This window comes from Bacillus rossius, chromosome 5 (genome assembly GCF_032445375.1).
Source record: "Bacillus rossius redtenbacheri isolate Brsri chromosome 5, Brsri_v3, whole genome shotgun sequence".
Taxonomy (NCBI): domain Eukaryota; kingdom Metazoa; phylum Arthropoda; class Insecta; order Phasmatodea; family Bacillidae; genus Bacillus; species Bacillus rossius.
Window position 1 is genome coordinate 67,669,692 of NC_086333.1, and position 15,709 is coordinate 67,685,400.

Genomic DNA, 15,709 nt, shown 5'->3' on the forward strand with positions numbered 1-15,709 from the left:
AATATATATATTTGTCTATAAGATGAAAGAGATTCACTTGAGACTGCTCGATTGGGTAGATTTTTTTTCGTTCATGTAATTGACAAGCCGTACTCCTAATTTCACATAATTTGCAACATTATCTCGCAAAGCACGGTAGCCCGGAAAACGAACTAGCTACATTTCTGTCATGTACATTAAAATTTTTAAGACTGCAATCCTGTTACCCCATTTCTTCCACCCAACTGTCATAAAAAAAAAAATTGCCCTGGCAGATGTCTGCTGAAATTCTCGAGGCAGTAAAACTTTTTGTTTTAAACTTTCCTTCAAAAGCCTGGTGTGAATTCAACTTTTATCAACTATCAGTGCACGTATTGTGGTCATTCTAAATTTGAACAGCTGGAATTAAGGCACTAAATACCAAAACTTAAAAAATGTTCACTATTATTCCATAAAAATATATCTTGCCATACTAGGGTGCTATCAAAAGGGTGTATCAAATGTACATCATTATTCAAGGCAAATGGGCTATTTTCATTGAGTAATCATTAACATTAAATGTTAACTGTTCAATTAATCATCAACAAAATGAAAAAGATACAGTGCTTTCCAACTAGTACGAACATTTTGGAATCAACTTGCGACTTGTCACCATCTGCTCGTGTAGCAACGAACAATGCATCAGAACATGTAGATAATTTTAAAATCTTCATGAAAGAAAACAAGTACCGATAGGTCAGATTTATTCACAAGTAAAAGTGAACTTTACAATTAAAGCACACAGCAAATATTGAGCAAAATACCAAGGCACATTATACAACAAATATAAAATAATGTTGTACACCTTATGTCAATTACATAATTTCTTTGTACTTAAAAACATTTTTGCATTTCCTTTTTTATAAAAATTTAAAAATTATTTTTCTGAAAACGTTTAGTATTTGCATTGACAACAAATTATTTGTTCTTGAATAGTGGGTGATGCAAGCAGATGCGTGAACATTGCTTTACATTACATTAAACATACAACTAGAAAAACCTTAATACTTTATCAAAACATTGATGTTACCTCATTAAAGATTTCAAGCCTTACAAATTGTTGAAATCAAATATGCAAATTTTATAAAAAACATGAAAGGTGAACATTGCTTTACATTACATTAAACATACAACTAGAAAAACCTTAATACTTTATCAAAACATTGATGTTACCTCATTAAAGATTTCAAGCCTTACAAATTGTTGAAATCAAATATGCAAATTTTATAAAAAACATGAAAGATCCAGCAGAACTTGTAAACAGCCCTCCATCAATATGACTCGGATTGGATCGGGACATGATGGTTTCCATCACGAGACACGCATGGCTTCGCATTTGGCAGAGAGTTTTCTCAAGACGCTACTAACTGCTGCAAAACTCTTTTTGACTGGGTGATGGTGCCATAATTCATCCTAAAAATCTGACTGCTACCTTTTTGGTTCGTTCTTTGTCTACCCCATGCATGCATCTTGCCATAATCACAATATAAGATAGCTGCTCCTTGCAGTAGCACGAGTCAACATTCTTGTGAAGTTTCCTAATATACTGGGGTTGTACCATATCACAATGCTATGTTGAAATACAGTAGACAACCCATTATCAGCCCTAATTGAGGGGAACGATGCTGCAGATAATTTGTGACCACGGATGATCTGCAGCAAGCAAATTTACAAACAGAACATTGCCTAAAACGTATTGTGACCACTCACCACCTCCGGCTAGCTCAAAATTAGGTGATGAGTGTACATGCAGGTTGGTAGCAGGTCACGAAAAAATTTATATATACGCAATGTTCGATGTATTACCTACTGTTTTTATTCATGTAAAAATTCCAATATCTTTCGCAAATACAATAAATATTAATTATATGTACATTAAAAAAAAAGATAAAACATGGAGCCATCGCCCGAACACGGCCTGCTCGGCCCGGCGGTTGAACAAAAACCGCTCTGCCCGGTGCTCGGACAATGACTAATATACAGCCTTCCTTCCCTTTGTGCGGGCATTGTCTTGGGCTCGCTGACGTAATTCTCAGCCAATCACGGCGCACGACAACAGAAACTTCCACAAAATGCTTACTTCTGTTCCCACGACGCAGCGATTTTTCTCTCTTACTCTCCCGCGACAGTGACTCACGCCTAGCGTGTGAAACAAAGTCTCGGTCGTGGAAATAACGGAGTATTATGTCAGGATGCCTTCCCACACAAAGAAGCCAGCAAAAAAAAAAAAAAAAAATTAATTCAAAAATAAACTTATGCATTTTAAAAATAGGAGAATTACGTCCACAATAATCTCTAAAAGGAAAAACTTTACATCTAACCTGAAATTTGACAAAAAAATTTATAACAAATTATTATTACTGGATTGCATGAGGAAGGCTAAATATGGGTTGTTACAGTATTATTTGCAAAATATATACAGTCAAACCTCTCTGAAACGACCCCTCACGGTACTCAGGAATAGGGTCGTAATAGGGGGGGGGGGGGGGGAACGTAATAGATGTTTTCCGAAATTTTTAGTTCATTTCAACCCCCCCCCCCCCCTTTTCCCAAACCGCTACTCGCTAAGAAACCAGCCGTACAATGGCAGAATGCTGTCTCTCACAATGCTAGACGGCTTTGCCTTAAACTCACTTCAACCTTCATGACAAGTCCGTCGCCCTACAGGCCACCTCTAAAGAAAATATGTCAAAAGACAGTTTATTTTTACTGGTTAGTTTACATGTACGTTTTCTGCTTGCCGTAGTTAAATACACTAGAACCCTGATGTCATGACCCCGGATTTAACGAAGCAGTGATTTTACGAATACATTCTCGGGAACCGTCAAAAAATTGGACATTTTTACCAAAATGTGAAAATCAGAAAGAAAAAAAAAACGAAATGAAAGATCATTAAAATCTGTTAATTTTAACACACAGCATATTTTTGTGTCGGCTATAACACTTCCAATAATGTTCCTGTAAGAATAACAAAAAAATAATGGGACATTTCCTTTAAAAATATGGCAGCGGTAAGTTCTGCAACGCGAGTGAGCGCACACTAAGCTAGCCCGGCTGGCTGGCGGCAGCGGCTTCATGACGCATAAGCTCACCCCTCCCTCCCCGCGGTAACATTCTTCAAGGCTAGCTCATCCCTCCCAGACACACAAACCATCTAGTGTCCTCCCTTATAACACCCCAACTTCGCTTCCTTTGAAAAACCTTAAGTGAGAAAATGCTCATTTCACCCTCCCTTCTCCCGTAAAATTGGGCTATTATGAATGGTGTATTAAAGCGGTGAGGGAGGGGTCAAAATATGTCACTTTTCACAACAAGTTCGAGTTCAGTCATCTCTGGCAAGGAATTTACAAACAAGCTTTCAAACTTAAATATACAGTAGAATCCCGCTGATGCGACCCTTCACGGTTTCCGGAAAAACGGACTTATAAACGGAATGGTCGCAATAGAGAATTCAGGCCAATTTTTACCCTCCACCCCCCCTCCCCCAAATACATAAAAAATCACCTTTGTTCGTATAGATTTCATATTCAAATAGTCTATGGTGTAAAAATGACAACTTTTTAAATTCATATACCAGTATTTAAATAGCACGATGTCTCCCGAAAAAAACGATACCCTAGAAAGCAATATTGGAGCTCCCGTTGCCGAGAAAAAAAAATTTCAACACAGTGCAGCGTGTCCATTTTCGCCATCTTTGTATAGAAAAAACAGACGATTTAGTGTTGAAATGTACTGTAATAGCTTTGTTAATGACATGTTTTCCAAACAAAAATCTTATCACTGACAGGAATTATCGCAAAAAATTAAGTTTATTATCACAGAATGATGGTTAAGTTTTTGCAGTATATGTGCGAAGATCATTTACATTAGCTTCTTAACAATTAAGTTAAAGAGTATTTTGTTGAAAAGTAAATTTTTTTTTCTGAAGTAAAACCACGACCTAAGACAACATCAGATCAGCTTAAGGGCAGAGCTCCGCCTGACCAACTGGGTGTGTACGCAGCAACACATTTTGAGTATTCCTCGCAATGTTATCAGCAAATTGGGTGTCTTTACATGTAGGAATGAGAGAATGTATAACAAAGTAATACATTATGCCACAATGTCACGCACAACCTGCTTTCACAAGCCGCGGTACAGTAATGTTACGGTATCATTCTGAACACTCAAACATAAGTTTTCCTTGATTTTATTAATTTTTTTTACACTCAAGCATATACGAGATTTGTCCAGAAAGTTTTGTATAAAAGTGGAGAAAAAAAATTATTTTACATTTAATCAGGTAACTATTTTGTTCCCTTCGAAATACTACTCCACTTGAGCCATCTCCGTTTCCACTGCTGGAAGGCCTCCCAGAAGTCCTCTGTTTTGAGTTTCTTCAGCCGCCTCGTCGTTTCCGTTTTGACGGCTTCAAAGTCACCGAAATGCCACCCCTGAAGCACCATCTTGCATTTGGGAAACAAGGAAAAGTCACAGGGTGCCAAATCAGGTGAATAAGGGGGGGTGTTCCATCACAATAATATAATTTGAGGCCAAAAACTCACGCACAACTAGCAAAGTATGTGCAGGGGCACTGTCGTGATGGAGGATCCACCAACCCCCTCAGGCCACATTCCGTCGACCTTTGAGGCATCTGAGAACATCAATGTAGAAGTTTCCAATATCAGTCTGACCTGGAAGGAGTTATTCTTGGTGGAAGGGCATCCTGAACGAGAGGCATGTTTGAAATCTTTTCAGCCCTCCTGAAACCTTCTCAACCACTTGTTGACACCTGATTCTTTCAAAACATGAACTTCTCCATAAACTTGGCTCAAAGCCTGAAATTTTCACTGCTGTTCTTACCTAGTACAATAGGAAAGTTTGAACAAGTCGTGACAACCCAAGTGACTTGCAGAGCAGCCAGGCGCAGACCAAATGTGGTGGGGATGACCTTGAGTGGACAGACCGGAATGGCGCCCCTCCCCACCGCCCTAAGGCGTTTATAGGAACTATTTATACAACTTTCCGGACAAACCTCGTATACTGTGGGTAACAGGATACAAGCCCTATATTTAATTAAAATTTCCTTGGGGAAAATATGGTAAATCAATTTTTATTGCTTTTGATTCTATTTTTCTTGGTATTTCTTGGGAATCAAACGATGATTCTACAGTCGTATAGGTGCCGTAGATACTCAAAAGTTGGCTAGTTAGAATCGGTGGACATAACAAAGTCAGCCTTAACATACTTGCATTCTTAGTGAAATTTGTAATCGTTGCAGAGTATTGGCAGCCTGAGCTTCTTTAACGAGAAGAATTGACTGAATGCAGCAACAGGGAAAAACAAGTTCACAATCCCACAATCCCCGAAAACATTAGTTAAGTTACGTGCAAAATTATTCCCATGTATCAGTCGAGGTGTACCGAAAAACACACGTGAATTAAGTTTTTGCTCCATCTTCCCTGTTGCTACTAGATGGATGTAGTACAACCCAAAGCACAATGTTGAGACGGACAGGGAAACACACAAATCAAACACAGATACCAATGAAAGGGTATGAAAACTGACAGCACCAGACAACCAGTGACCAAGTGATACTGGGAAAAAATACCTCACCATGACCCACAACTGTGGCTGAGATAGAGTATTTTGGAAAATGACTTTCAACTGTGAATGTACAATTACAGAGGCAGAAAAACTAACTACTGATGCATATAAACAAAGCACAATGAAATGACTAAGGTTTTGTTTACTAATACAAGCCCCGAGAAAAAAGCAATGATGATCCCTCAAAATAATGCATTTCCTGCACAAGGGACAGTGGTAACAATTTTGAGGAGAGGTTAATTGACATTTTGGACAGAACCACATCTTCTGAAGGTTGACACCAGACTTTAATGGTGGCAACGGTGAACACTCAATTGAGTTACTGTCTGTAAGTGAAATGCATACATCTTGTCCATTAAGCATTTTCTTACTGTTGCTTTCCAACTCCACAGGTGCCATTTGATCAACATTACGATAGATATCTTGCTTCACTCTTTTTGAAATGTTTTTATTTGCAAGCAAAATTGCAATCCAATTGAGATACACTTCAAACAAAGCAAAAATTAAAATTAGGAAGTGCACATTTAAATTGTGTACACCTGCAGCAATTACATACACAACCCACAAGGTAAAAACAAAGGTGAGAAATGGTAGTCCGGCAAAAATAACTTTGACACACTTATTCATATCAAATATTTTAAAATTTGATTATGATTGTCTTAATAATTGTGATTCAACAGCATACATTGGTCCTGATAACTGCTTAGGAATCAGTACTTACAGCTGCAGCTATTTGAAATATCCTGGTTCTTGAATATATAGTGAAGTGAGCAAGTCACTCTATATAAAAAAAAAAAACAGAAAAAAAAGTCTATACTAAAAAAAATTACGCTTAAAAAGATACCTCCACAGCCAACAAATGATTTAAAGAAACAATGTCGCTCAAGACAAAGTTTTTAATAAGGCAAATATGGCTGGAAAGAAGCATTGGAGCGGAAATGGGCACGGAGTACGCAACGCTGTTAGAGAGCCGGCAGACCGAACAGCTGGGGCTGGAACTCCTCCACGGAGGACAGGACGAGGGTCGCAGGTCTCTCCGCCTCGGGGATCCTGGGGTCGGGGACCATCACGACCTGCATGCCGGCCGCCAGCGCCCCCAGCACGCCATTCGGCTCAGCTTCCAGGACCAGGCACTGGGGACACACAAGGCGCTCTTCGTCGACTGTGAACCAGCAGCTGGCAACGGCTGATACTTCGAAAACCTCGACGGAGTCCTCAACTTCGCAGATGAACATCCCGGATGTTTACAAATACCTTTTAACGAATTTACGTTCCAACCTTTTAAATATAATATTTATGTATGTATTTTATTATATTTATTACATAATGACCAAAATTAAATATGTAAGTAAATAGATCCACTAATTCGGACGAACATGTCAATTTTTACGTTAGAGAGCTAAACCTTTACGGACACAATTTTCACATGGTGTAAGTGGACAGTCTACAACCATTTAGGTGTATTCAATGTGCTACTGTAACGTGAAATGAAGCGCGCGCAAAAAAAAAAATTGCTGCAAATTAAAGTGTTAGGACTTCCAACAGTGTTACTATTTATTTCGAGATACTATTTTCAAGACCAGTCCTTCAGTTTCGTTACTTTTACTTTTGACTTTAAGGACTTTCTTGACCTGTAGACACCCTTCCTTAATGCATCGGTAAACCAACAATTTGCAACGGCCAATATTTTTGAACACACCTCGGAGCAGGTCCGAACAATGTAGATGAATATCTCAGCTCCATATACTATCGGTATGGTAGACTTGTATTGCCAATTATGCAATATAGGCTGTAAGTGGGTAAATTTTATATATACAGTATATAAAATAAAAAAGCTAAAGAATGAGTTTCCATGTAGCCAATAACATCCCCTTGAAGCACATAGAAGTACAGTTTTTTTAAATAATAATAATAATAATAATAATAATAATAATAATAAAGAAGCACTAATTAAATTCTTAAAGGCTTATTCATGAGCATCAGTTTTTTGATGAACATCATTTGAAGGGTAAAAACTAACATTTTAAAAACTTTTTTTTTTTACCATCTCACCACAAATTTTTAGTATAAATATCCTTATAAAACAATTCAAATATATAATTTTGAACTATAGGACGTTGAAATTATTTTTAATTTTCAAAAATATTATGTAAACAACTAGCTGGGAAAGATTTGTGTTTTGTAACAAAGCTTTATAATTAACTAGCTGACCCGGCGAACTTTGTTCCGCCTTAGAGGCAATAAACGAGTAGATTTTGGATTTTATTAAATTCAATTTTTTATTAAGATAAAAGCAATACTTAAACTTTCTAAATTTTTGAGGTTAGGTGTCTATTTTCTTCGGTGATTTTTGTTTGCACATTGATGTTGAAGGTTATATTTTACTTTCAAGAGAATTTTGTAAATTAGTGAAAATGATGTGGATATAATTACTCAACTTTTTGAACTTTTTAAAATGTTAGGATTAAAAATAATTTTTTTTTTGTAATAGTGAAACATATTTCAATAAAGCATGTTTTCAGTTTTTTAAGCTAAATCGGACGTTATAATTTTTAAATACTGATGATTCCAGTCACACAATAAAAAAAAACAATTACCATATTTTATTTTCTTTGAAATGATCTTTGATACTTAAAGACATAACGCAAGCGAAGCCGCGGGTAAAAGCTAGTAATACATAAGAATAAGAATATAATATTATTATTCTACTGTATTGTATGTAAGTACAAAAATAAATAAATATCTTGAATGTCGGATTAAATTCTCGTTCTTCAATAATGTCTGCCCCAAATGAGGTCATTTGGAAACAACTATTGTATTTTTGAGTGTTTGCTAGAAAATGTCGTGATTCGGGTGTTTCGCCACGAAACAATGAATGCAATGGCTCAGGTGGCGGAGTCAATAATGGCAATTTCACTTTCCCACTAAGGCAGCACAATCCTGGCGTTTCTCCGGAAAACTTCAATGCGCCACAAAACTTGCAAACAACGTCCATTGGCCCTATGCGAACGCTAGTATGCAAGCAGTAATCAGTGCTGCAATCATATCGAAACGCTACTCGATTTAAATCAGTACTTGATAAATTTCTTTTTGTGCGTCGAAAATTATCTAGTTGTTGATCTCTGAGGTTTGCTCGACGATTTCGCATTGCCAACCGAGCCGTTTCACGGGCTGCCTCGCTTTGCTCTTGTGATTGAGAAGCACGAAGTCGAGCCATACTAACGCGGCGCTCTCCACGTGCAATTTATTGTTCTTCCTCAGTCCTTTCTCCTTTCATTCGCAATGTTTCGAATCCTAGTTGCATTACGGCCTTTTCGGGAAAGATTTGATCGTCTTGGTCGAGGCATGGTATTGTTAATGATAGCCTAATATCGGCACGATAAGCCAATATAGAAACTCGAAAAAAACACATCAACCGGTCAACTTTAAAATTTTACATTGTCAAATTTTCAACCATGTTTAACCATAGACAACATTACGTTGAGCTGTCAGTTGTGTTTTGTTATTCCATGTAAGTTGGTTTTGCTATAACATTTTTAACAAATGAACAGCTAGACTGATGTTTTGACTGATAAATTTTTCGCTTTGCTTTCAGTTGCGTTTTGTTATACCACTTTTTTTACACGCTTTATATTAGCTTCACCTGTATGTTTGCTTGTTTGTATGTTTGTAACAGACTCCTTTGGGTTCAATTTTGACCCACTTTAAAAGGCCAGATTTCATTCAAACTTTGTAGATTTATCGAGGACCGATGACAATATACTAATTTGATAATATTATTCCATTATTAAATTTGCAAAATAAGATTTTCGTCAATTTATATAATTTCACAATATTTAGTAGGCTTTGTTGATATCGCGCCAAAGACAAACTGAAAGAAAAGAGTTCGCACATTGTAAATGAAACCATTTCGCTCATGTGCGAACTCTTTTCTTTCAGTTTGTCTTTGGTGCGATATAAACAAAGTCTACTAAATATTGTGACATTTAATTAAATGAAAAGTGAGAGTGGGATATGATTTTTGTGAACAATATACTTTCTTGATTTTCTATTTTATAGTTTGATTTTCTATATAAAGCGTGTTTTTTAGTTTTATAAACTATTATTTATTTTTTCCCCGGGAACAGGATAAAAAGTATCCTATGTCCATCTCCTGGTTCTAAGCTACCTCCCTACCAATTTTCAGCCAAATCGGTTCAGCCGTTCTTGAGTTATAAATAGTGTAACTAACACGACTTTCTTTTATATACATATATAGATTCTCTTAGCCACAAAGTAGCGATTTTTTTAGTTTAAATATCAATATAAAATAACTGACACTTGAAGAATAAATAAATTAATGTAACATTATTACATCATTGTAGACAATTTAAAAAAAAAAAAATTAGGTTTTTTTTAACATTGAACAGTCACATTTCTTCTATAAATAATTACAAACAATGAATGTTTTCTGACATCCTTAATCTAAAATGCCTCACTTAAAAATAATTAAGCATGTCAATGTCATTAATTCTAATTACTATGCTTTTACATGAAAGCTACTTGAAACACATAAAGGATACTTGAAAAAATTATGTTTTAAACATTTTCAAATAAGGATTCTTAAAATGTTAGAACATACAATTAATTTATCTTTCAGATATTAACTATGTGTACCATAACCTATTTACAGTAATTATATTTTATGATGATTAAATATAACATTTTTGCTACAATAACTGCAATAGTTCTTGTCTATTAAGTAACACACACAGAACACTTAAATATTTTTTTTTTTTTTTTAAATACAATATATCTACCTAATTTTGATAATATCTTTTAGTCTTGTTAACCTGACTTCACAAACACGCAGGTGTCTTGGCACAAAACTGCAAGATGTGAAAGAGCAGCACTGAACTCAACATTTTCAGCTCGAAGCAAATGTTTAATTTAATTAACGTTAATCATCAAAAAAATTAAAATTGTTCCTGTCTTCACAAATTTTTAAAAATCAAAATTTTTACATCAAAGCAATTCATTTTCAGATATTTCTATAAAGTCAGGTACGCTCACTGTCCTACAAGTACTTTTCAGTTCTACACTTGACTGCGTTCAAAATCACCACTCGTCATCGCTACAGTGCGGAAGATGAAGCGACAACTAATGAAGGTTGGTTACCAGTGCGTGGCTGGTGGCGTGCTGGCAGGCTACCGACTACTGACTGCAGAAAGCTGCTTGAAAGGCAGAGACAGCGCTGTCGACGGAACTACGGGCGACTGAAGAGTACACTCTAACATGCTTTTACGTGTCACTCACGGCTTCTGGCCGCGGCGTCGCCGGGAACCTTCTCGCGCACATCAGGAAGATATCCGGCGCCGGCTTCCCCCTTATCGCGGCTAGGTCGGAAGCTGTCACCGTGTGGTTGAACAAGCTCCAGAAGTCCCCGTGGGCAGACATTTTCAGTTCCATGGATTCGATGCTGCTGCTCGTTGCGATTGCTATCGGGACTTCGTTCGCCACCAGATGCCTCACTAACCTGTCCACCCCTAAACAAGAACAGTAGAGCAATACACACTATGTACTTTAATTAATGCGATCCCTTCTTCTTGGACACACACTGCACATTGTTTTCTCAATACAACTTTTTACAGTAAGAATTCATTGGCCAAGAATTTGTAAATCTTCTTTTGAAAAAATTCCAGCCTTAGTTCAAACAGCAACGTACCATAAAATTATTATTTTTTATTTCTATATTTGAACAAATATTTGAATATTTTATAAATGTTCTTTACATCTTCAAAATAAACTTAAATAATTTCTAATTACATAGACTTTTTGCTACACAAGTCAATTTCATAAAACTGTTGTTGCAATAAGCATTCAAATACTAACATCACACATTCATTGAAAATATATAAGATACGTGACAAACTGGATCCACCAACTTCTTATATCAGTGGGTGTGATATTTGTATTACGTACTGTTCAATCACAAAGTTTATTTGACTCAAGATACACATGGTGAATCCACGGACAGTCAAAGTTGGGACACTTGTGAACAAAAGCTAGAATAGGTACGTACGCCAGTATATTGCAGCAATGTTTCTGTTTACATCTTCCCGGATGCTGCACACCTCTCTGATTCCATCAAGGCTCCCCATCTCTCCGTCCTAACTCATTTCTCTTCAACTATCTAAGTGTACAGAACCAGTGTTTAAACAGCGTGCCTACAACCCCGATAGGGCTGCTAAAGTTAGTGCCACGAGCTCCTAATATATTACTATTTAATATTTGCAAATCTTTTATTTTTGTTTCAATAGGTGTTATGTTCTCAGCAGACTTTACAACGGCATAAAACATACATGATGTGTATTAAATATATATATTTGCAGTAATAACGGACATGAACGTACCTGAAGGGTAGTCGAGACTGCCCAAATCTTGAATAATTTCATTTAAGTAATATCGCTTGAGTGATCAAGAGTACGCCCAGCATAATTCACTGTTTACAATTGTGTCTTAACTTATAGCCCGTGACACAGTTTCGAATCGGCCTCGACGGTTGTACGACTTACCAGGCATGAGACCCACCGTAGGAAGAAGTTCTCTCTCCCTCTGGCGCAGATAATCGTTAGCTTCGTCGGACGTGATGGGCAGCTCGAGCTTCTCCACGAGAATCACGCTGGAGTCTGCCTCCGGCACCCCGAGCAAGGTCATTCGCAGCTCCCACGTGAACTCCTTACCATGCACGCTCGCGAGCTCCGAGTATATCTGCTCATACATCGTTTCCGAGTCTGTTAAGCCAGGGGGGGAAAACGAATGTATTTTTTCAAAGAAAGCTACTCTCCGTACGGGTCATCTAGATTCTAAACTTTTGAGTTAAAAACCTTTTCTTAGTACAAATTCTTTTTTAGCCTAAACAAGCCCTAACCTTAGAGTAATCTTTCTTTTGAAAGTTGTTTGTCACATATATCGTTAAACCCCCTTCCCCCAAATCAATCCCTGCACCCTAATTTACATCTATTGATTCCCTTTATTCTTCAGCAACATCTTCATTGTTTTTATTATTTATAATTCCATATATACATTCTTCATAAAAGTGTCCACTTTGTCACTTTGTACAAATTGTTTATCATTTATTTACATTTTTTTTATCTTTGCTTGCTTAACATATGTAGACCTACCAAAATAAAAATAAACATTACTTTGTTCCTGTTACATTCCATGTTGGCCTGGCCATGTCCCCAGAATAGTAACAAGGCAATTTAAATTGATTAAATTTACATACAAAGTACAGTTCCACATGATTCTTCCTCTCCACCAAACTCATTGCTTGATTTTATTTATAAAATACAAAAAAAGACCCTTAGTTAATTTTTTTTTAAAAAACTGAAGTACAGATTTGCCAGAGGCTACATATCTTGGTACACGATTGTTTCGTTATCCTGGGCTGACGCTGATGCCTAGGGTCACTTTTCTATTTGTTATACAGATTTATGCAAGTAAATAAAAAAGTAAAACTTTCGGCCTGACCCTTACCAGCAGGCATTACTTTATCTGTCTCAAAAACATTACACTTTACCGCATCGAGCGACAACTGGTTCAACGCAGCTCTCCTTCCTTACAAAGGTGAACGATGAGGAGGCAGCCATATGAGCCAATCAACCAATCGCAACAAACATTACCTTAAGGGTAAATATCTTACGTCGTGGCTTTTCCGTAAAGTTAAAATAAATTTATGAAAATACCATTTTCCAACATTAGAGACAATTTTGTATTTACACTGAAAACAGTGTTAATAAATACGTAATAGTTCATGAGAAATATCACTTTCAACTTTCATTACAATACCTTTGCATGGATGGAGCCACCCCCATTTTTTTGTTTTCCCATACTGGTTTCTGAGTTTATTATGGAGAACTTTGGTCAACGGAGGTATTGTTTTATAACAAAAGTAGTTAATATGACGGAGTATTGCAATTGTAGAGAAATATTAATGTTTATACTTTCTGTTTGTTGGTTGTTTGTCCAAATGTCATTGAATTAATAGAGTTTTTTTTGACGTTACATTTAAAGTAGTGTTTTGAATCATAGTCACGAATAATTCATAGGTAACGTTAGTGACTTAAATAAAATAAAATACTTAAAAATATTGTTGACAGTTGGTTGGGTTGGTACAGCGACATTAAAAATATGTAAAATCGTGTTACTTAAGTTATCCATGTTAAAAAATACTTCATAATATTGTGGACAGTTAGTTGGGATAGTATAACTACATTAAAAATACGGTAAATATTTACTTGGGCGGTATTTCCGAAAAAAAATGTTAAAAATCCGAAAATACCTTTATTTTATGCTCTTCAACTTCCTCTTTTCATTAAAATCGGCGGAGATTAGAAATTCCAAATACTTTAGGAGATATCGAATTTTTAAATTTCTTCATATGTAGTCGAGCGGTATTAGCGAAAAAAAATGTTAAAAATCTGAAAATACCTTTATTATATGCTCTTCAAATTCCTCTTTTCATTAAAAGCGGCGGAGATTAGAAATTCCAAATACTTTAGGAGATATCGAATTTTTAAATCTCAGCACAAAACCAGCGCATTCCTGTGGCGTGCGTGCACCATTGTTTCTTGTTTACGTACGAGTATCTATTTTTTTTATTGGATAATGATGTCACGTGATTGTTCGTGATAGGCCAGAATTCAAATGAACTAATACGTGATTATTTAGTTCAATTATTGTTTAAAACTGTGTTTAATTACCGCCTCCAACTTAGGTGAGTTTTTAACGTTTCTAATTTTAAAGTCTTATTTGTTATTTTGATATTGTTGCGCAAGTAATAAGTAACAAAAAAATTTACGTGAGTTGCTACTGTACATCCTTTGTTACGGGTTTGTTAGGTAAGGTCAGTTACATTATAAATAATTTAAAACTAAAGAATAATTAAAATTAATTCACATTATTTTTAATATCACCTTAGTTTGAAAGTATTTATAATGTAACTGACCTGACCTAATCGACCATTTTAGTTTACTGTTCACCGGCTGTCCGGGTTTGTTTGGTCAGGTCAGTTACATTATTAATATTTTAAAACTAAACAGCCATTAAAATTAATTCACAAAATAATTTTTAATGTCGGCTTAGTTTGAAAGTATTAATAATGTAACTGACCTGACCTAATCAACCATTTTATTAATTACGCATTCACGATTCACGTATTCACGAACACGGCAAAATAACAAAAATGGCGCCGCTCGAATGGTTCCACAGGTCTTGTATTGCAAAATTAAAAAATTCTATATCTCCTAAAGTATTTGGAATTTCTTATCTCCGCCGCTTTTAATGAAAAGAGGAAGTTGAAGAGCATATGATGAAGGTATTTTCGGAGTTTTAACATTTATTTTCGCAAATACCGCTCAACTACATATGAAGAAATTTAAAAATTCGATATATTCTAAAGTATTTGGAATTTCTTACCTCCGCCACTTTTAATGAAAAGAGGAAGTTGAAGAGCATAAAATAAAGGTATTTTCGGATTTTTAACATTTTTTTTTCGGAAATACCGCCCAAGTAAATATTTACCAAAAATACTGTGAAATCCTGTAAATGGTTGGTTAAGTCATGATAGCCACATCTTAAATTGGTAATTCCTAAGCAACCATAAGAAAAATTTTACATATATATTTTAATGCAGCTTTTCTTACACAACCAACCGTCCAAAACGTTTTAAAGTATTTTTAATGTAGCTAACATTTCTTACTCGACCCTCACAATATTTGAATAAAGTTCAGCAAAACAAACACACAAACCGACAATGGTAAACAATTAATGGTGGCGGCAGCGGCAATGCACAGTTATTGTATAGTTAAATAAGCTCTATTTAAGGATTCATGTGATAGTTGTCCAAAAGGGGAAGCCCTACCGTTTTTACATTTAACCAAATAACAATACTACATACCTAATAAAAGTCCATCGCAATCAAATATAACGTGTGTTACTGGCTTGAAATCAGGCATGTTAAATAATTACAAATCATAACATGGAAATAACTATCTACTAAAAATTTTATCACCCTCCATGACAAATTCAAAACATTTACCTAAAAAAATCCAAAGAGTACATC

At 35.8% G+C, this 15,709-nt stretch overlaps 2 protein-coding genes across 2 annotated transcripts; both read right to left on the reverse strand.

The window, feature by feature from the left end:
• Positions 1–5,253: 5,253 nt before the first annotated feature.
• On the reverse strand, positions 5,254–6,231 carry LOC134531950 (palmitoyltransferase ZDHHC22-like). Its single transcript, XM_063368042.1, has one exon. It carries the CDS (start codon positions 6,229–6,231, stop codon positions 5,254–5,256), a length of 978 nt encoding a protein of 325 aa, XP_063224112.1.
• Positions 6,232–6,482: 251 nt separating this feature from the next.
• LOC134531951 (pseudouridine-5'-phosphatase-like) lies at positions 6,483–15,709 on the reverse strand. Its single transcript, XM_063368043.1, has 4 exons — positions 15,545–15,709; positions 12,159–12,377; positions 10,900–11,129; positions 6,483–6,737 (listed from the first exon to the last, which is right to left on the reverse strand). Exons 1-4 carry the CDS (start codon positions 15,600–15,602, stop codon positions 6,567–6,569), a joined length of 678 nt encoding a protein of 225 aa, XP_063224113.1. The 5' UTR covers positions 15,603–15,709; the 3' UTR covers positions 6,483–6,566.